Consider the following 23,592-nt stretch of genomic DNA (forward strand, 5'->3'; position numbering starts at 1 on the left):
ACATTTTTTATGAGAGTAACAAAAACAGTGGAGTATGCCTGTTGTAGATATGTCATAAATATCTAGAAAGGGAATACCCCTTTAACAACATCATTAAAGGGGTATTTCCATCTCAAGGATCCTATCTAAACTGCTGTCTTTTGTAAATCCAAGAGTTTTCCTAAATACATTGCTTTCAAAATGCTGCTTAATATACCTGCTATTTCAGATTATTCCTCCCCATTGTTTATACAATGTTGCCAAGGTACCTAGCCTGGTATCTTTCCTTATCCAGTGCTATAAGATGGATGACGTGACTCACTGCACTCTGGAGGGGAGGAAGGCTGAGTTCTCAGATCATACAATATTAGTTTACTGATAAATGCTCACACAGTGTCTGTTATCTCTTTATGTAAACACAAACACAACATTGAGTTTACTGTCTGTCCTAGCAGGGTGTAAATCTATTATTTTCTCCACACTAGTGTCATATAATATTGGTTATGTGTGCATATTATTTGATCTGCATTATTATAGATTTCTAGTAAATATAATAATCTCTCATAGTAAGGGCAATGTTTATATCTACTAAGTAACTCCACACTGTCCAGTGCATCAAACAGTCAAAGCTCGTCCACCAGCTTGTTGAAAAATATAGGAAGTGGAAAGAAGAGACAGCAGGAAAATAGTGTGAGAGGGAGATGGGAAAACCCCTTGAAAATGCATATACTTTTGGGAGGTTGCATCCTCTATTCCTTCTTCTAGCCATGTCCTATAACATATCAATTATTATCATTAGTCAAAAGATTCCCATGCCCTTTTTTAGTATTCTCCCCTACCCATATTTCTTTGTAATTCGACAAAAAAGTTACAATATTTACAATGAATATAATATTTGACAGTGAAAGTTTGACCACTTGGCTAGTTCATGCTTGTAGACTCATGTACACATCTAATACGGTAATGACAACATTAACTAACAATATAAAAGATTTCACTTTATCTCCTATGAGACTGCGTGTGTTTCCCAATTACAATATAGTTAGTGGCATACTGTGTTTGGCAATGGCAATAGAGTGTATGAATCCACCCTGCAAAGTTTACAATCTGTGTTTTGCTGCCTTAGGCACAAGGAGATAAAGTGTCTTGCCTACGTTTACAAGATGCTGAGCACAGGATTTGAACCAGGCTCCCCTTGCTTTCCTGTGGACTGTCATCAGCCTACTACAGACCAACATTTATGACTATATGTTTGCATAAAAATAATAAGAACACTTTGTATGGTAAAATCAGTAATAAAGCAGCTTCACTTATATATTTGTCTGCCATGTAGAGAGCTACAATGGTTTCACTTCTCCCGAACTTTTTGGCACTGTGGTCTGACCATTTTCCCATTTATATTCTGTTATATTTGGCAAATTTACAATAATATAACATTAATATATGAATAAAATTAAGAGTTGATCTTTCAAGTATTCACCATGGTAAGTTCTCTCTGGCCTATTTGTAATTTATAAAATACTATTAATATGCTCTTTACAATGGCAGCTGAAAGGGTTTTCCAACAATTGACATTTAACACTTGTCCAGTGAATAATTGCTCACATCCCCACTGTTATAAGTGGAACCAAGCACTAGAGCAGGATTCCTTGGCCTCTACTGATACCCTTACTCCTGGAAGGAGCATATGCATGGTTGCTCCATTTATTGGCTGTGGGATTGAAACATCTGAGCATTGTTCTCTGCTATCTGTGACACCCCCATAGACATTGAATGGAGTTTATTACCTATCCTGTGGGAAAATAGATTTAAAGGGGCTCTATCAGTAAAATTATGCGGTATGAGCCCCACATATGCCTGAATAGCCTTTAAAAAGGCTATTCAGGCACCACTAATCTTGTTTTACCCCTCCCCCCCCCCCCGTTTTAAAATAATACCCTAAAAACGATTATTCAAATGATACTTACCCATGCACTGTCGGACATCATCTTGCTGTCACGCCTTCCTCTTCTTTCTTCTTCCAGCGACACCCTCCTGTCCTCGCTCTTCCACGCCTTGATCTTCTTTTCTTTTCCGGAATGAAGACGTTCGCGAGCGTACTGTGCATGTGCAGTACGCTCGCGTAGTTCTAAGGGGTACTTAGAACTACAACAAAAGTGGCGCCAGAGCGTGCGCAGTAGCGCTTCAGAGGGAGCACTAGTGCGCACGCGCGGGATTTGAATACAACCCACTGAAAGAACAGAAGATCAAGGCGTGGAAGAGCGAGGACAGGAGGGCATCACTGGGAGAAGAAGGAAGAGGAAAGCGTGACAGCAAGATGACGTCCGACAGTGCACGACCGCCCACCGTGCACGGTAAGTATAATTTGAATAATTGTTTTTAGGGTATTTTAAAACGGGGGTGGGGGGTTAAAATAAGATTAGTGGTGCCTGAATAGCCTTTTTAAAGGCTATTCAGGCACATGTGGGGCTCACACAGCATAATTTTGCTGATAGAGCCCCTTTAAATATGTTGTAGTTTATGTCCTAATATTCTGTGCAATTATATTTCCATGTATATTTCCTGATCCATTATAAGATACCACACAAAAGGCAAAACTGGTTACACTGGCATCATGGTCTCCCTATCCCTAAGAGCCAAATAGTATAATCATGTAGAAAAAAACTGGAAATATAACCATTTCTAAGTCGATGGGATTCGTATCTATGGCAGAATGTATCAAAACAGATTTGCCTCATCAGTTATTTATCCTGTGGATGCTAACACCTATAGTAGACATGATGACATATTGTCAACACCTATAGCAGACATGATGACATACGAAAAAGAGAGGGCATGATAGGTAACATTGCTGCACTAGAGGACATATAATTTTGATTTTGTAAATGATTTTAATGGACTTTTGAGCTTTCTGCTCCCTTGTAGTATATCAGTTCAATTCTGCAATAGAGGGAGGTAGAGAGACTAGTGGATTTCTCTGTGTGTATAATGGTGCATCATTAAGGATAATATAATGATTGCATATAATATATTTGGAAAGTGTGCTTTGTATATGTAGCACAGTTATGAGCCTGAATACACATATTATTAAGACATTTATAGAGCCAGGATGTTCCCTCTGCGAGAGTCTTTGAAATGTTATGGCTGGAGATTGCCGTGTAAAGATCCATGTTCTTAGCTTTTCTTCTCACAATAGCTGGTTCTGCACAGTAAAATGACAAAGTAAGCTGAATGTGGAGATTATTATTTGTTTTCTCCTTTCTCTATGTGTCTAATAACCAGTATTCATCTAAATAGGAAGCTTGTAGGACTTTCTCTCTTGCAACCGATCGATGGTCTCAATAACCTTAACCCCAATGGAAATCTTTGTGATAAACAAAGCTGGAGTCTAGAGATTGTCTAAATTGCCTAGATCTTGTCTAATAAAGAGCAAATCTTATGAAAACAGAGGCTACTTGTCCTATTGATTTTTATTTTCTGTTCTGTACTATACAGTATGTGAAACTTCTTGTGTGTTCAAAGTTCTAATGCATTTCTTCTTTGTACAAAATACTTTTCCGTTTTTTCATTTGTTCCTATTTAATATTTGGGAACTATGAGAAAGAATTCAAAATTTTTTACTTATTATTTATATACCCTTTGGGTGCATTCACACTGAGTAAACGCTAGCTTATTCTGAACGTAAAACACGTTCAGAATAAGCGGCGTCTAAAGCAGCTCCATTCATTTCTATGGGAGCGGGGATACGAGTGCTCCCCATAGAAATGAATGGGCTGCTTCTTTCACTCCGTGCAGTCCCATTGAAGTGAATGGGGAGTGCCGGCGTGTACGCTCCGGCATGAGCAGAGCTTGCCGTATACGCCGGCACTCCCCATTCACTTCAATGGGACTGCACGGAGTGAAAGAAGCAGCCCATTCATTTCTATGGGGAGCGCTCGTATCCCCGCTCCCATAGAAATGAATGGAGCTGCTTTAGACGCCGCTTATTCTGAACGTGTTTTACGTTCAGAATAAGCTAGCGTTTACTCAGTGTGAATGCACCCTTTCAGTGGTTTATTGTTTTTATGGAATATCTCAATGGTGAGATTTAATGTTATCTACTTCTTTATCACCAAAATTGTATTTCTCAAGATTATAGCCTCTACTTTACCCTTCAAAACCTCATGGTTTCTCATTCTAGAGATGTATGGTTTGCCTAAGTTATGTCACAAATGGAGGATGACAACTGGGAGTTGTCCTCATGGGTTGTTTGAAAGTCTACATAATATATATGTAGTATACAGATATAACATATATATATAGTACTCCTCTGCTGGATAGCAGATTCCCAGATGGCACAAGGGCATGGTGCTTGGGAGTCATGTCCATTCTGAAAATGCCATCTTCAAAACAAAAAAAAGGAATCCTAACTTCAATGGGAAGAACCAAAACTTTGGCCAGAGATGCATTTTCCATCTTTGGTCACTGTTCCATTATTCTCTACATTCAAAAGTCCGGTTTCTTTGGCAAATATTACAATTGCTAAATATAATATGTGTGACAATTTTATACATATCGTTTTGTGTCATTTATATAATAAAATCTTAAAATAGTCCACCCTGCCACGAGCCCATATAATGATGTGGTCATAAATATGTATTCTACTGAGGGATGCTCTAAACAAGAGGGTAATGTAAATAATAAATCAACATTGGAAGGAAAATCTACTTCATTCAATTATCTCAAGCAGCTACTCGGTTCCATGTACTAATCATAACATAGCCACAGGGGGGTCATTCCAGGTGGTGGGATAGCATGTAGCCTGCTTCTACTTAGTGAATGGCCTTAGGGGCATAGCCTATATTTAATACACCATACTCTACCTTGTTAATAGGAATAGCATTCTATAAAAACTGTCTTTTTTCCTATATCTTATCTGAGTCATCATACAATGTGAGGACTTTTTCATAAGGTGTTAAGTCTTCCCAATATCCTAAATTTATTTTTGCCTTGTTGGTATTAGCTGTTTGTTGTTCTGTAGGTAGGAGGACATATTAGTGTTGTGATTACTTTCCCTAAAGTACAATGATAAATGAGGCTTAGCTTTGCAGAATACATTACTCATTGTATTTGAGAACTGTATTGTGGGTTACTGACTGATGTGGACATAAAACACACAAGATGTATCACTATAGATAATGCATGGCATAAGTCAGTAGTATTCAACTTTTAAGCAAGAGAAAGGCACCTGTCATGTAAAAGAAGAATACAGAACTATGGTATGACAATCATATATGCAGAATACAAGCCAACTAGGCCAATAAAGATGACAAGCTGTTACTAGGCTAAAGTCATTGATATTGGTGGTATCTAATAATACCAATGGACACTTATGAATCCATGCTATAGTTCTTCAGCTTAAGTTTATCCCTAACAACAATGAAATAATTCTGCTGTATAAAATGTTTCTAATTGATGGCTAAAGCAGATTTAACCTCCTACTGGTGAATCTCTCATAAGCTGGTTTTCCTATATTAATACGTTTGTACTATAACAACTTATACAATGAGATGATAGGCCCACTTACTCTGCTAATATTCCCGGTATTCCAGTACTGTTCATATTGAGCACAAGCTGCTTCTTGCAGCATTTTCATGATTCATTCTAATTCTTTTTCTACTTGTGCTTCTTTTACTTTTTTGCTTTCCATGATCAGGTAGAGTAGGGCTTCATGGTGAATTTGCCCATGACATATGTCGTGCAGCCAAAAATCATGGGGTTGCAGTACCTTTATTCCAAGTAATGGAGGTGAATGTGCTGGTAGCGTCACAGTAGACCACAACAAACTTGACATATTTAGTGAGACTGTTGTGTTGCCATGACTTTATCTTTTATAATGTGACTGCATTCAGTTTCTTCATTTTTGACACACAACGTTGGGATCTTCAGCCATTTGATATGTATCACAGCCATGTCGCATTAGCCTTACATTGAAATATGTAGGGCTGCCTACACTGAATTTATTAAGATCCATTTTCCTTTATTTGCATCTGCCTACACACTTTTCCCCTACATAACGTCTTGAAGAAAGTATGGCGTAATGAAGGCGTATTGGAAAAAGACTGGCATTTAGGGCGTATTAATAAGCAAACAATACCAGAATTCATCCCTACCAGTTAAAGTGCTCTGCCTCTATGTGTCCCCATCTGTTCACCCTTTCTCTTTCATTCTCTCACTCATACATATAGAGTATATATATACCCAGCCGAGATAAAGCAATGTGCCATGGTTACAACTGATGTTCCGCGCTGACATGAAACATTTTTCATCTTAGCACACGGCTTTAAAAATAGTTTGAGACAGCAAAAAGGTTCTCACACATCACATTTCAAACAGGATTCTGAAAGTTTGCTGCTTTCCTCACTTCTGCTTGTGAATCGAAGCCTTTGTTCAACAAACAGTGGGCTAAATTTCTCAAGCTCACTCATTCCTTGAACAGAGAGCGAGTGGGATCAGATCAGCAGTATAAAGCCATTTGTAGCATTCTGGGGAAAGTTAGACTAATTTAATGCACACATGGAGGCTTCACACAATCTACAGATTCATCACTGGCATCTTTCATTAGTCATCTGACAGATTGCCAAGTGTTTCATATTCTCTTCATATGACTTTATTACCAAAAGCGGCTTTCCTTTTATTCTGCAAAATAAGGCAAATGCATTTTATTTCTCGAAGCTCAAGCAGCAGTATATTGCAGTGTAAAGTCATGATGAGCTATCTTTCTGCATTGTTTGCTGTAAGATGTCTAGTTATTGAAATCTAGAGTCTTGGCCAACATCTGACAACTCCATTGCCGATTATAGCCTGATGTAAGTCAGAGCCTAAAAGATGGAACCTTCATTTATTTATGAGGACCTTTCTCCAGACAGCACCTGTTGTGGCCAGACTTTTCATTTATACTGTCAGTCCTAATATTGCTTTTATACTTTTTTCTTCACAGTAACGGAACAACCAACAAGATGAATGGAGCTTTGGATCACTCAGACCAGCCAGACCCAGATGCCATTAAGATGTTTGTTGGTCAGATCCCCCGTTCATGGTCAGAAAAAGAACTCAAAGACCTATTTGAGCCTTATGGAGCCGTCTATCAAATTAATGTCCTACGAGATAGAAGTCAGAATCCACCCCAAAGCAAAGGTAAAAATGTATTATGTTAGTCCTCAAATGAGGTAGTAATACCGCTACTGCTATGTTTGCAGGGGGTGTCTATTGTGATGGTTATATGATTGTTGAACTACATTTTTTTGCGTCTTCTATTGGCTGTAGGTTATATATCTATGTTACCCTTTGGTTTATCACATACATTGTTTGCAGTAGATATAAGCTTTTGTAATTGTGGTTGATTTTACATTTACATAGACTAAGAAAAACCCCAGAGGTTCTGTAAAGTAAATGTATAGAAATAGTGCAGCGTATCACAGGGAGAAATGTACTCATGCTGACTTCAGACTCTTGAAATTCTTATGTTGTTGCTCTTTGTTCCCGAGTAATGTAGTTTAATACTTTTCATGTGACATTTTAAAATAGAATGGTTGCCAGAGAAAGAACTTTTATGATTTTCATTTCAATAGACTAAGTCTGCAATAATGAGAGAGACTGAAAGCTAATGTTCTAAAGAGTATCTGTCACAGAAATTTATCCTGGAATATTCTAGCTTTACTTCTAGCTCTGAAATAACAGGGAAGCGACATTAGGGATATTTTTATATATAGTTAATAGTTTTTGTTTTGGAATTTACTGGTGTCTTTTGCTTTTGGAATGTGTGCTGCCATTTTAGTATCTAAAAGGAACACATTGCAGCATCTCCTGCTTCTTGAATTCTTGAAATATCACTTTTAAAAAGAATACTATAATATATTTAGCAGAATATAAAAGTTAGCCATGAAAGAGTTAAAGGGATGGGCCAACTCACTTTAAAAGATCTCAATGTGCTGCAAACAGTGGAAATTGAATAAAAAGGTTAGGTCACCGTTCCCAGGTCCTGTTTCCACTATCAACAGCTACTTAATTCTGTATATAAGCCCTGTCTGATGCCAGATGTGACATCCTGTTTGAGGGCAGGTCTCCATTGCATCAACTCCCAGTCCTTACTGGTGCAATCTTCACAAATGGAACATGACTTCAGCCAACACACACACACACACACACACACACACACACACACAAATATATATATATATATATATATATATATATATATATATATATATATATTACACGTAATCTACCAGTGCAATATGTGATATATCTACTCCCATTTCTGCAAAATTACCTCTGCACAGGTTATCGCAGATACCTAGAAAACTCTCCCATAGAAGTCATTGGGTCCGCTCCAGACCAGTATATCTATGGCCCATGGTCCATCTGCAGGAAACAAAAAGTCACACGCTATTTTAGGCTTAGTGGCAAGAGTTGAAATTTCAATACTTTTAGGATCATTTTAAATATAGGCAATAACATAGAAAATGAAAAACAGCATCATCAATCTTAAAAATATATTTAACATAGAAACATTATTTAATCAATAGGTCATTTCCTGATGCACATTCCTGTAATGTTCATTTATATCAATATTTCAATATGTATTAATATAACAGTCTGAGATTTTATCCCACAGTATGGATGTCATGAAAATTTGAGTCACAGTTCACAGATACATGATACCAGTTAGTCAAATAGAAAATCAAAGCCTAAATATACAAATGCCCCTAGATACTGGTACATAAAAACATCAGATTCAGCTTTGTCTCCATTCATACATGATCTCAGATGAGTTAGTTTTCCATTCTGTTATGTAAGTATAGAGTCATGTGTTACTGTGGAACTAGGAAAACAAGGCATGCACAGTATGATGAACTACAGCTTTAACACAATCATTGCCAAGCTGCGGTGAATGCTAGTAGTGGCCTGAAAGCTGTTAGAATAGAGGTAGAGATCTTATAGTTATTTGGTACCCAGTGGAATTGGATTTAGCTCTAAGAGGGCTTACATGGAAAGATATCTTGTCTCCTGACTGCAGTACCTGCATGCTCTTTCTCATGGATGACGGCCCTTCTTCATCCTGTTAGTTTATCCGGGAGATTAGGAGAGCTGCATGCTTTAGATATTGACATCTTCCATTTCACTTTCATGAGACTTACAAGGTCTGTTATCGTTCTTAGATCAGGCTTAACCTTGTTATTTCTCATTTCCATTTTAACCTAAGGAGCAGGAAGGGGAGAAATGAATGTGCCCTATAATTTCATGTGTCTGAGATAAAATGGAAGATGGCTTGACCCCATTCACTTCTTCAATCGCCAGATTTGGCTCATTAGAAGTCAGCATTAAAATTCAGCGTTCATTCCTGGCAGCGAGCAAATCAGCACAAATGTAAAATACACAAAACAAAGGAATAGTAGCAAAAAGCTGATTGATACAAATAATCCAGAAGATAGTGTGTGCTGGTAGAGAAATAGCAGAGCATCAGGCTGGTTACAGATCACACACTGTATCTGCGCCTGTTTCCGTCATCTGATATACCATCATTTTGTTTTTTCAAAGTGTACAAAATCAAAAGGCAAAAGTCAGTTTCTACAGACACATAAACTTGTAGAAATAAACTGAAAACCAAACGTTGTATGGTAACACAGGGTTAAACTTACAAACATTTACTGAGCTGGATTGGCCGCCATGCTTTTATATTTACTCAGAGATGCTTATAGGTCTCATAATACAGCTGAATAAGGGTTGTCTTCAGAAGACTACCCCTTTAATAAGAACGGCAATCTCTGATTTAGACTATTAGGTGCCAATCTGTATTTCCTCTTTGAGCTGTCACCATTGTGCTAATCTAGCTGTGGGCAGTACTGACTTATTTCTGACAGCCTGGAGGCAAACAACCAGTGATACTAAGCAGTATATCCTTGCCAAGTAGTCTGATCCACATAGTCCATCAACACAAGTCTGAAATGCCATCTGTCCAAGGGCGAAGAAGGGGCAAGGGGTTGTCACAGTCCTAAGCCTGCTGTCATTCTATAGTAACACAAGTATTTCCTTTTTTTGGGTTGTGCTAGTTCGATATTGTTGTTGTTTTTTTTTTAAGCATATGCTTATAATATAAAATATTAAATTTTGTGTCTGCTTGCTCCATATGATGCATATATATATATATATATATATATATATATATATATACACTCATCGGCCACTTTATTAGGTACACCTGTCCAACTGCTCGTTAACACTTAATTTCTAATCAGCCAATCACATGGCGGCAACTCAGTGCATTTAGGCATGTAGACATGGTCAAGACAATCTCCTGCAGTTCAAACCGAGCATCAGTATGGGGAAGAAAGGTGATTTGAGTGCCTTTGAACGTGGCATGGTTGTTGGTGCCAGAAGGGCTGGTCTGAGTATTTCAGAAACTGCTGATCTACTGGGATTTTCACGCACAACCATCTCTAGGGTTTACAGAGAATGGTCCGAAAAAGAAAAAACATCCAGTGAGCGGCAGTTCTGTGGGCGGAAATGCGTTGTTGATGCCAGAGGTCAGAGGAGAATGGCCAGACTGGTTCGAGCTGATAGAAAGGCAACAGTGACTCAAATAGCCACCCGTTACAACCAAGGTAGCCAGAAGAGCATCTCTGAACGCACAGTACGTCGAACTTTGAGGCAGATGGGCTTCAGCAGCAGAAGACCACACCGGGTGCCACTCCTTTCAGCTAAGAACAGGAAACTGAGGCTACAATTTGCACAAGCTCATCGAAATTGGACAATTGAAGATTGGAAAAACGTTGCCTGGTCTGATGAGTCTCGATTTCTGCTGCGACATTCGGATGGTAGGGTCAGAATTTGGCGTCAACAACATGAAAGCATGGATCCATCCTGCCTTGTATCAACGGTTCAGGCTGGTGGTGGTGGTGTCATGGTGTGGGGAATATTTTCTTGGCACTCTTTGGGCCCCTTGGTACCAATTGAGCATCGTTGCAATGCCAAAGCCTACCTGAGTATTGTTGCTGACCATGTCCATCCCTTTATGACCACAATGTACCCAACATCTGATGGCTACTTTCAGCAGGATAATGCGCCATGTCATAAAGCTGGAATCATCTCAGACTGGTTTCTTGAACATGACAATGAGTTCACTGTACTCCAATGGCCTCCACAGTCACCAGATCTCAATCCAATAGAGCATCTTTGGGATGTGGTGGAACGGGAGATTCGCATCATGGATGTGCAGCCGACAAATCTGTGGCAACTGTGTGATGCCATCATGTCAATATGGACCAAAATCTCTGAGGAATGCTTCCAGCACCTTGTTGAATCTATGCCACGAAGAATTGAGGCAGTTCTGAAGGCAAAAGGGGGTCCAACCCGTTACTAGCATGGTGTACCTAATAAAGTGGCCGGTGAGTGTATATTATATATTTATTTTAATATGCATGAAAAATCTGCTACATACATCACTCTTTTAGATTTGTAGATAAAGAACTTTGAAGTCAAATACGCAAATTAAGCAGTTGTGGCTTAATTGGATTGGCCTCCAGCTTCTCTGAGCACTGATCTCCTACCATCTTCTACCTGTGCCACTCTGTCAAGTGAGAGTTGATCCTCCCACTGCTATGACATCATCCATCCTACCTGAGCAGTAAAAGTAGTGCTCCCAGGGCTGAAGGCCCGCCCCCAGTGCACAAACTGACTAATTTACACAAGACTTCAAAGTTGTTTTTCTCCAAATCTACAAAGGTACATGAATAATAGAAGTGTGTTGTTTATCACTGTTATGTGCTCTGTGGTGGTAGCAGTTGAATATGCTTGGGGAGGTGGTAGTCTCTCTTTAAACACGTCATTGGAAACAATCCAAACATTCCATACATAACTAAGGGTATGTTCGCACAAAGGAATTTGGAGAGGAATTTGTTTTGGTCTTCTGCCTCAGATTCTGACCTTGTGTAACTTGTGGCCGAACGACAAAGCAGAGCGGGTTTGCTCAATCGCACTATTAGTTCTGCATCTGAACAACCATGGAATTTGTGAGAAGAGTGAGCTGGATGCTTCTTTTTTCGGCATCCTGGAAAATGGAAGCATCCCTCACTGTCAAATTCCAGTCAGAATTTAGAGCTGAATTTGAGGCAGAATCTACCTCAATATCAGTTACAATTTCCTCTGTATGAACATGCAAAGGTATGTTCACATGAAGGAATTTGGATCTAATTTTGAGGCAGATCCAAAATAAAAAGTGGCTTGCACACATTGCGGAAAAAAATCTGTGTTTTTGTAAATCGGCATCACTTTTTGGCTGAGGCTCACTACGTGGGGCTTTAGCCTTAATATCCACATATAAGAATCTGTGTCATTTGGTGAGTCTTATTGCTGGTCACATAACACTGCTGTGGATCAGAAAACAGTGGATAACTCACAAATACAGCCTTCATAAAGAAAATTACCATTACTACAATTTACATCAGAAGTCTTTCTCACGGGTCAGAGAATTCAATTTTTTTTTTTACTTTAGGGATTTATTCACACGTACCACACATTTCATCTACTACTGTATCTCATTTATTTAAATGGGGTTTTTCAGTTAACATATTTGAGAAACAAAGTCCTTATTGTGAAGAGAAAAAATGGACGGCACAGCTATATAAAGACATAATAACTTGGGTTGTTTTCCTTTTCCTCTAGTAAGCCCTCTATCTGGCAAAACATTCCAGTTGCACACCGCTAAAGGTAATGCTCTACAACCCCTGATGCATAGCACATAGCAATTTGAAGAAAAAATAGAAAAAGGTAGGGGTGGGCACTCACCATTCCATAGTCGGCAGAAGATACTTGACACTTCTCGTATGTAAAAACAAAGTCCTTTATTAAGTGCAAATAAAAATAATGATACAGGGAGGGAGAAAAAGCATTGTAGGCACAAAAAATGGCAACAGCCGTTTCGCGTCTAATCTGACGCTTTTTCAAGCCAAAAATGCAATCCAAATCCACCCCTACCTTTTTCTATTTTTTCTTCATATTTGAGAAACAGCTCCCTTCTTCTTATGCTACAGAGATTCCGTCACATAAATTGTTCCCATATGTGAACATACCCTAACACAGCATAAAGATTTATATAAGAGTTTTATTAGCAGCAATGTGGTCTCTTTGAAATGAGCATGTCCTACAGACTTAGGTCACTTCTGCATTTACAAGACAAGGGAGGGCCGATCAGCAGCGGAGGCTTTATGGCATCAACTACTTCTTATCAAAGACTCCAGTTGATCTAAACATACTATGGCTAATCCTTAGCTGTAGCCAGCACAGGACCATGATGATCCTTATTCCGTTCAATATGCTTCTCATTGATCTGAATATGAGGTTAATTCTGCAGAATATGGAACTGTTCGCACTGGAGTGTAAGTTGCGAAAAATCTTGTAAACTTTACAATTGGTGGCACAAAACACCAGTGCTCTGCATTAAGTAAATGGCTAATCCAACTGTTGGCTAATCCAACATACATACAGGTATGTAGGTATAGAGAATTTGTTCTAAAATTTTGATTTGGTAAATTAGATTTTGATTTATTTTGTTTGGTTTTTATATACAATACATATTTTTGTATCAAAATCTATCTACCAGTATTTATTCAGATATCCCAAAGTTATTTCTCTTCTTTTCACCATTTCCCAGTTTTCTTTTCACTGTCCATCCACTTATAATACATTTTCTAGTCCAGGACATGATTTTTCAATTACTATGATTTTACCAAAGAGAAGTACTGTAATATAAAACACTTTAACATTTTACTTGCATCAATTACCTCCCTTTATATTAATATTACCTTAACTCACTCTTGGGCTGAACTATGAATAATTGTACTTATACAAGTGTGCCCGAACACCTGAAATAAGATGATCAGAAAGCCTTAGGTTATTTCAAAGCTTCTTTCAGGCTAAGGAGCCGAAGCTAACAGACTTTTTACCCCGTATGAAATTCTCACTTTGTTCCTCTTTATAAATGAGATAATATTCAACAAAATAAAGTCTGATTTTATAATAACGATTTCTTTTCTGTCAGAAATAATCTCAGATCTAGATTGTCCTTTAAAAACGTATGGCTAAAGCAGACACCTTTAAAATTGGTCAACTCAAAGGGCCCATAGACCTGTACTATAAAGTATATCTACATCTTCAAAAAATGGCCTACAAAGAACTAGTGACAGAGAAGGAAGGCTGATAAGTCTTTAATGTATTGTCTGAGGCGATGTAAAATATTAAGAATATCAGTTCATAATAGGAGTTGATAGAGATGAGCGAGTAGTGAAATACTCGAGATTTGAATATTCGATTTGAGTAGTCCTCAATATTCGACTAATCGATCGAATATCGAATCCCATTATAGTCTATGGGAATAAAATGCTCATTTCAGGGGAAACCAAAATTCGACAAATTGGAGCCACCAAGTCCACAAGTAGCAGGAGGAGTGTTGAGGAGGAGCGAAGGAGAGTGTGGTACTTGGGCAGTCAGCACCAGGAACTATCTAGGGCAAGTAAAAGCAAAGCGGAAGGAGTCCAGACCCACATACAGAGAAAGAGCCGTACAGAGCAGGACACGGCGCGGGGAGAATGACAGACCCACAGGATAATATTTTACCTTTGAGTAGCAATCTCCAGCATCCCTCCTGCAGAACCAGCAATGATTGGCTGAATGCTATACAGTGTATAGCATTCAGCCAATCAACACTGGTTCTGCAGGAGGCTCGACTTTGACGAGGTGGAGTCTAAGATCGGACCACAATGAAGACTGCTCTATTGTTAAATATGCAATATAAACTGTATAGCATTCGGCCAACCAACACTGGTTCTGAATCAAATTTTGACTGCGAATAGCGAGTGGTATTCGATCGAGTACAAGTATTTCGAATACAGTAGTATTCGATCAAATACCTACTCGATCGAATACTACTCACTCATCTCTAGTAAAAAATAACATACATAAAGAGAATATATTACCAAAACTTTGAGGAGAAGGGGTGAGGAGATGAAAGGTAATGATAAGAGAAGAGTTCCAGAGGGGAAGGAGGAGTTATAATCAATGAGGGAGGACACACAGACCATAACATCCCCATTGCCACTCTTTGCACCACAAATCCCTTTTAAGTGTTGCTCTGTGTTGTGTTAGTTCAGGTTGATAGGAGATTGTTTTTAGAGTTGTCTGTTCAAGTACCATGTGGCATACTTTATTACAGATCAAGCACTTAGCCATGAACCTCTGTAGTGTGAATAGAGCCTTATGCACAGTTATTACATACCTTTACGATGACACCATGTACATGTATTTCTTTAAAAGGAGTCTCTCTCATCCCCCAAGTATAATCCACTGTTAACACTATATTACAAGGCACAAATATTATACCTTTGTTATGTATGTTACTTCTGCAGATTTGTTGACAATTATATTTGAAGTCTTATTAGGCAGTTGGTGCACTTTGGGCAGGCCTTCAGCTTCCTAGAGTACTGCTCTTGATACACCCACTAGGACATCACCCATCTTACCAAAAACAGTTCCCCCAGGGTTGAAGTCCAGCCCCAGTGCAGCAACTGCCTCATTTGCCTAAAATTTCAAAGTTGTTTTTCTCCAAATCTACCAAAGTGACAAGAAGATAAGAAAGGTATTTCATCTATTACTGTAATGTGCTCTGTAATGTAATGGTGGCAGTAGAACATGCTTGGGGGAGGTGATAGACTCCTTTAGTCATAAACCTAATGAAGAGCACATTGGTAAAGATGTGCTGCAGGCTAAAGGTGATGATCATCTGATTTTTGTGCTATATGATATAAATAAAATTAATAGCCCTCCCCCATTAAACAGTCATCCCTAATTTTCCAGAAATAAAACAATTTTCACACTCAGAGCATTAGCATGAATGAGGAAGGTCATAATGTATTAGAATATATGAGGAAGGTCATGGAGTCTACACAAATAAGTCATCTTACATTGTGTCTACTCTTAACGTTATTCCTTTTTAGTCACATTTCATAAATTCTGCATATTCCTTCAAAATCAGAAATTCATAAAATACAGAACTATGATTGTTTATGTAGTAAAACAGAAAATTCTTGGTTTAGACTAAGGTCACAAACATAAACCTAAAACTTTACCATTCTTGTTGCCTATAGGCCCAGTTAATAGATGGGGTATTGTCCTCACAAAATTCATTTGAGTGATATAATGAAATTTAAAAACTTAACATAATGAATTTTTTTTCTATTAATGTACTAAATGCATTTTTCTCAATATGCACTTTGTTTTGCCAAAAGTGAATCAAACTATGCTGGTAATAAAAGACACAAATTGAGAGTATTCAGTAGTTGCTACCTTGGTAACAGTTTAGTAGCAATAGTTTGAAATTACTTAGGTCTCTACCAGAAATGGTACAACACAATATCTCAAGAGACACATAACTACAATATACTACAAAAAAGCATAGCAGTAGTCTAATCAATTAGAAAAAAAACATGCTAGATTTATTTGCACATAATATCCTTCTAGTAAGCTCATCATACATTGGTGAATTATTAAAACTTAAGTTGGGTGAATTAATATATTGGCCTGAGTGGTCACAGCACTGCTCAGCTGGTGCAATGATGTCTTTGTGCCTTCTGTCCCTCGTAGGCTACAAACCTAAAGTGGCCTATGGCCTATGAGTATCAATGGCAGCACAGGGAACTTTTTGCTTTTATGGCACTCTGCAGTAATGAACTACAGTGAATCCTCTGTAAAAGACCATCTTTTTTAGAAGACCACCCGCTTGCCCATTTTCTGTGACAGATTTTCAGTTTTCCATATTAACCATCTTATATGAGAAGACCACTTACTAGGATACCCCTTTTAATGTAGTTTTGGGTAGTCGTTTCAAAGAGGTTTCACTGTATATGAACACTAAGAATAGGTTTCACTGTATATCAACACTCAAAGAGGATTCACTGTATATCACTAAAATCATATAGTACATTATTCCAAATGCAGGTATCAATCACAAATGATGTTCCAATACAAAAAGAATTTAAAAAGTAATTCTGTACAGTAATAACAACACACAGTAAAACTACGGGCCCCCATGGTAGTTGGGCCCATTAGCGGCTGCTATGTCTGCTGCCCTGCTAGTTATCCTCATGTATCTATGTATTAATAGCATGACATGTTAAATAGATAAATTAACCTTTTCTTGACATCTGGTTTCTCTCTGGAGGATCTCTTTGTACTCCAAACTGATGTCTCATATAAAGAAAATGGTTTGGCGTATTTTGGGTATTAAATTTCTATTTGGCGTTTCAAATCACAACAATGGCTAAAGTAATTTATTTGAAAGTAAGTGAAATCCATCTCTGAGAAAATGGTCTCAGCTCCCAAGCCGCAGAAAAATTGTGCTTACCGAACTGCATTTTGTGTAATATGTTTGATTCATTTAATTCCATGTCACTTGTTTTAATACATTTCACCTCTCCAGAAGATTCAGTGTGATAGCATTTATTCAGAACTGTAGTCCAATTTATATTTTGAGCTACAGCAATTCATTTTTAGTAGCATTTGATATCTGGGTTAATGTCAGATTATGTTCTGTATCTACATAACTATATTGTTTGAACTCTAGAGAATTATAGACAGAACCATTTTATACCTATTTCAGCAATAATTTTTTTCCAATACGAATATTATTCTTAGCTTATGGTTTGAAACTATAAAATATTTCATAAGTGATATGAATGATCTTTAAAATGCCTTTTTTTCTTTGTATGTGGGTTTATCCTGCTGTCATATTAAGGCTCTGCTTAGTATGGAGCTATATTAGTGCACCTATAGCAGTGCATAGGACCTCTGTATGCTTGTGTTGGATATCATTTATGAATTTAATATAATACATTGCATGGCATATTATAGAGCTCATTACCTCTAAGATGACTTGGTTTTAGTAGTAATTTCTCCTATATAGGTCACCTAGTACATACTGTATAGTACTTCATCATGTGAAATCCCTGCAACTCTATACTGTGAGGCTCTGAGGCTCTTATATGTGCACTAAAGCTACATTTTATCAGTGTCAAGACACATATACAACAGCAAAAATGCTTTGGTAAAGTAAGGGTTTATCAGTGCCGCACCTCCCATGAGGCGACCTGAAGCGAGCGCTTCAGGCGGCACTATGCCAGGGCCTCAGGGAGGGCGGCATTTTTGATTACCTATGCCAGTCCAGGACAAGCTGTCCTGGACTGGCTTAGCACCGAGCGGTGGTTTGGGGAGGCCAATGGAGCAGCGATGCTCCAGCAGCCTCCCCTCACGCTCAGGCAGAGCGCAGACAGTCTCCAGGCCTGCTCTCTGACGGCGAACGGCACTAAGCCCCGCCCCCTTTCGAGACGCCACACCCCCTCCGCCAAGCCACGCCCCTGCTCCGCCCCCTCCTCCGGCGGGGGGGCGGATTTCTGCACTTCGCTCGGGCGGCGGAAGGAGCAGGTTCACCCCTGGGGTTTATGCATCAGACTTCAAATTTGCTTTTCTCCAAATCTACAGAAGTGACATATATAACAAAGGAATGTTAGTTATCATTGTAATGTGCTCTGAACCACAGTGGTGATAGCTGAATATTAGAGATGAGCGAACACTAAAGTGTCCGAGGTTCGAAATTCGATTCGAACAGCCGCACACTGTTCGACTGTTCGAACGGATTTCGAACCCCATTATAGTCTATAGGGGGAAATGCTCGTTTCAGGGGTAGGCAACATTCGATAAAATCATACTTACAAAGTCCACAAGTGACAGTCGGGCTGGATTCTGCTTGAAGTCTTCTCCCGGCGCAGGGTCCCCGCGTCCTCTTCTGGGTGGAATTCACTCTGCCTAGGCATCGGGCCTAGGCAGAGCCGACTGCGCATGCGCGTGCGGCTCTGCCCAGGCCCGACGCCTGAGCAGAGCCGACTGCGCATGCACGTGTATGCGCGTGCATGCCCGCGCATGCGCAGTCGGCTCTGCCTAGGCCGGATGCCTAGGCAGAGTGAATTCCACCCAGAAGAAGACGCGGGGATGCAACGCGGAGAAGACTTCGGAAAGGTAAGAGAAGAACCAGCGTTGATTGGCAGAATGTATAGCATTCTGCCAATCAACGCTGGTTCTGCATTGAACCTTAAACTTCGAACAGCTAGTAGTGTTCGATCGAGTACGAGTATTTAGAATACCGTAGTATTTGATTGAACACCTACTCGATCGAACACTACTCGCTCATCTCTACTGAATATGCTTTGGAGAGGTGGTAGACTCCCTTTGAGCAAAGGTAGCATGATTGACTTACTCCTTGTTTTTTTTTTTCTTATGAAGAGCAGCTTTGCTGTGACTGTCCTGCAGCACCATGGACTCAGGTGACCAGAAACCAGCAGAATTTAGCTTTAGTGAGGAATGGAAGAGAATGTATGTGGGACGTGAGTGGGAATTTACTAAGCTAACTGCATCAAAACTCTGTCTTAGGCCCGGTTCACATCAGCGTTCACTTTAGGACCACCCCATACGGAAACTTATACACGTTAAAAAGCAGTTAGCTAAGAAATCACAAAGACCCCGTAGACTATAATAGCGCTTGAATTATGCGGAGAGAAAAATACTGCAAGCAGTACTTTTCTCTCCGCATATTTCATGTGGAAAATGAGCAGAAAGCACACGGACTCCATTATAGTCTATAGGGTCCATGTGGTTTCTTAGCTAACTGCTATTTAATATGTATAGGTTTCTGTTCAGGGGGCCCCCAAGCAGACTCCCCGAAAGGAATACCGAACATAGATGTGAACCAGAGTTAATTGGCACCAAAAAATGGCTTACATGCTGTGAACCACACTTATGGGTGTTAGATACTTACCGTATATCACCATCTGACAAAGCGGTGAGGCTTATCAGGAAAAGGGCAGGTCATGATGAACACAAGCAATACATTCCTGGGACTCATAAGCTTAAACATAATATGGAGAGAACACCTCAAAATTTCACTTCACAGACTTTTTGAAGACTGTAGGGGAGTGGTAGCAAATACCAAGATAAAAATTGCATATTCATTATCAGCATCTTTTCACCTATCTGACATTTACAGCAGTTTATAGCAATAAAACATAGTGACAGATTCAGCAGTGAAATGTGATAATCGCATATAAAATGATACACTATTATACAGTGGTATCATATTTGCTATATGCTGATTTTAGGGTTTACATCACAGGTCTTTTGCTTTGACAGCAATATTAGCTAGCACTATTGAACAGTAAAGCAAATGAAGACTATGTAATGTAATACAGAACTTTGTCTTTCCTAGTGGCTCAAATTCTACACACTAAAAAAACTGGAAGGCTGCCATTAGTAATCAGACAGCATTCCCGGGAGGCTTTTACTGTTTGTTAGAGTATTAGTCAAATATTTTAATGGACTTTTTATTTTTATCTCCTACTACTATGCTAGCTTTAGTTGGAGGCCAGGCAGCTTGAGCTGATTGATTGCATTTTAACGAATATTACCACATATAACAGTAATTTGTCAGATATTTCGCTCACATTGACAGACTTTGTTAAGGGCTTCAAGAAGAAATTACCACTCACATAACAAAAATATGGTAATTCAGAATACAGTAACTTGTCTATTGTAATTATCACAATTATTTAGTGATAGTGCACATGACTTTTATAGACAAGCTGCTCTGCAGATAGAAAGACAACTCTTCATAGAAGAAGAACTCAGACAAGGTCAGGATTGGTTCACATTTGCTCCAAGGTCTCCGCTACTCCGCTAAAACAGGAACATGCACAGACACCAAAGACTATAATGGGGTTCTCTCCCAGGGAAAAGTCCTCCGTGCAGGTTTTCTGATATTTGGCGGAATCTGCAGCAGTCTCTGAAGATGTGAACCTAGCCTCAAATGTTATAATAAACCCAGTGTTACAAAATGATAATTTATCGTGAAAGAAACCCCTTGGCATAGTACCATACAATTAAAGCTACAGAACATAGGGATATTCACATACAGTATTACAGCCATAAATGTCTCAGACATGCGGGTACCATCTCAAGCATGCTTAGCAGTTTTTGGAACTGGGTGTGGGCAACAATCTTCACCATAGAGTGTGGTTGCGGAATACGATGGGACATGAACAGGTTAATGGCCATTTCTCATGGAACCAGACTTCACTGAAGTCCCTTGATTTGACACTAAAGGATTGGCCATTTGGCAAAGTCTGCTCTGGGAAAGACAGGGCCCAAATCATGCTCACCCAAGTGTCCTGTTTCAGGTATCTTTACAGGGATGGACATAGCCTGCCTCTATGATAGACATGACAATGATCATGGTTAATGTGTTATCTAACTGAAGTAATCTGATTCAGAAAGCACAGCCATTCAATTACTATCCATTGGTAATAATAGCTTTATAGTAGACTTTATTGCTAGCTGTTTGCAGATAATTCGGATGTGCATTTATACTAGTTCTGTAATCACTTGTGCAGTAAATGGTCATTTAACGTCTATTAATATTTTATCTGAACTTGTACTGCACGGTAGGTATTATTTGTCTTTCTGATCTTTTTCCACATTGCTTCCCTCGCGCCCCAGCTCACTAGAGCTGTGCCCAGAAGTGGGATGAAAATAGCTTGATAACCAGGATATATTGAACCAGATCCTATGTTTGATTTTTAACCTCTTTTTGTAAAAGGACGAGTAGAATCGAATTGGCTGTGCAGGCAGTATTATACTGTGCTTGTTTGCATTAGGTTTTCTACCATTCCAATGGCTTTTGAATGTCTCCATTCATTCAAACAGGCTACACAGTATTAGTGGATGGGTTTAAGTAATACAATGTAGTTCATGTTTAGGCTTAGCATACTTATTTCTAAGGAGGGATATTATGCATAATGTATCCAAAAGGTTTCACAGCCACATTCTCCATTCCTTTAGAACTGTATTCAAACTGTATGCTATAGACAGTCTGTCCTAGAAATGATAGGTATAAATAAGCATTATAGCTCAAAAATCAGTTTTTAGCAATTATTCTGGAAATCCATAGCAATATAATACAATTTTTTGACTAGTGCTTTTCAGTTAGATGCCAAATATATGATGCATTTGCGTATTTGTCAAATGGCAATTATAATAACAGCGCTCACAAATATTTGTGAATACATTTAGAACATGATATACTGCATTTTGTAGACCAATGAAAACCATAAGCAATTCACATCTCCCTCAGCTTCTATGCCAACCTTCAAGGTTGCCCGTACACATCAGGCCAGGGCTTATTTCACTTTTTTGACTCAGACCTCACCAGTCAATTTGTCATCATGACGGGGCCGCACCCGCAAAGAAATACTACCATGGAGCGCTAAACTTATGCCCCTGTGCAGCATGCATAATACCACACTGCGACACCAAATACCAAACTGCAGTACAAAATAACCTAAACAGCCATTCAATGGGTGACATTTAGCAGTAAATGTTTGTTGAACTGTCCAATGACGTGCCATCATCGTCTAGACAAAAGTTAGCTGTGTTTGAATTTTTCTCCCAGTACTCAGATATAAGATATTACATCTATGAATGATTTTTCACTGAAAGAATGTCCTCAGAAAGAGTGTTTTTCCATTGCCCATTTTCACTGAAGATACAATATATAGCTAGTTTGAACAACTGTGATGGCTAGTTACGGTTAAAATCTTTATGTCGCAAAATAATCTTTCACCAGACGATTGACAAGTGGTTGTTTGACCATCATCTACCGTCTTAGGGGAGCAGCACATGACCATATTTCACCTGTGAAACAAGATCCATGTGTCAGACAGATTTACCGGTTTGAACTTCATGCAGGGAGCGGGACTCCTAATAGTATATTTATCTATGATGTTAGGAGTCCCTTCGTTCCAATGACATACTGTCCCATATTGTAATTGATAAGGGGCAGAATGTCGCTAGAAGACAGGGACTCCTACCATCAAAGATGAATATACTATTAGGAGTCCCGCTCCCCGCATGAAGTTCAAACCGGTAAATCTGGCTGACACATGGATCTTGTTTCACAGGTGAAATACGGTCATGTGCTGCTCCCCTAAGACTGCGTCTGCTGAGACATACTGAGGATGCATGGTGCATTAAACTACATTGACTCCAGTAACAAACACTTTGGTAAACTGATGCATAAGAAGCCGCCAAACATAAGCAACCAATGTAACTGTGTGTCAAATGGGGGATTTTAAGTCATTATTGACTCCTTCAAGAATGAATCACATGCTATTGGATAAGAAATAGATATCCAGTAAGAGGTGCTTAGCCATTGTGCAACTGGACATGTAAGATGATGGATGCCACTACAGGAAAATATCTTCCCACAGACCCTACTTTTCTGATGTCCTGCTTTGCCAATCTTGTCCAGTATACAGGATGCTGAAACATCCATAGTTACCCTGTATATCTCAGTGGGCCTTTGTTATCTCCATTTTATTTTTGACTATTGAGTTATAGATTTATTGACTTGTCTAAGAGTGCCTGCAAGAATAAGCACTAAAAGTTATTTTTGTCTATGAAACTAAGTAAACCCAAATGCAT

General features: G+C 39.0%; 1 protein-coding gene across 21 annotated transcripts in view; it reads left to right on the forward strand.

The window, feature by feature from the left end:
- CELF2 (CUGBP Elav-like family member 2) overlaps window positions 1-23,592 on the forward strand; it is a 432,202-nt gene that overhangs the window by 193,277 nt on the left and 215,333 nt on the right. For all 21 annotated transcript variants that reach the window (XM_075273992.1, XM_075273993.1, XM_075273997.1 and 18 more), the window contains exon 2: window positions 6,959-7,155. In XM_075273992.1, coding sequence (XP_075130093.1) covers window positions 6,959-7,155 — 197 coding nt within the window. The remainder of the gene's footprint in view (window positions 1-6,958; window positions 7,156-23,592) is intronic.

The sequence above is a fragment of the Leptodactylus fuscus genome, chromosome 5 (genome assembly GCF_031893055.1).
Source record: "Leptodactylus fuscus isolate aLepFus1 chromosome 5, aLepFus1.hap2, whole genome shotgun sequence".
Classification (NCBI taxonomy): domain Eukaryota; kingdom Metazoa; phylum Chordata; class Amphibia; order Anura; family Leptodactylidae; genus Leptodactylus; species Leptodactylus fuscus.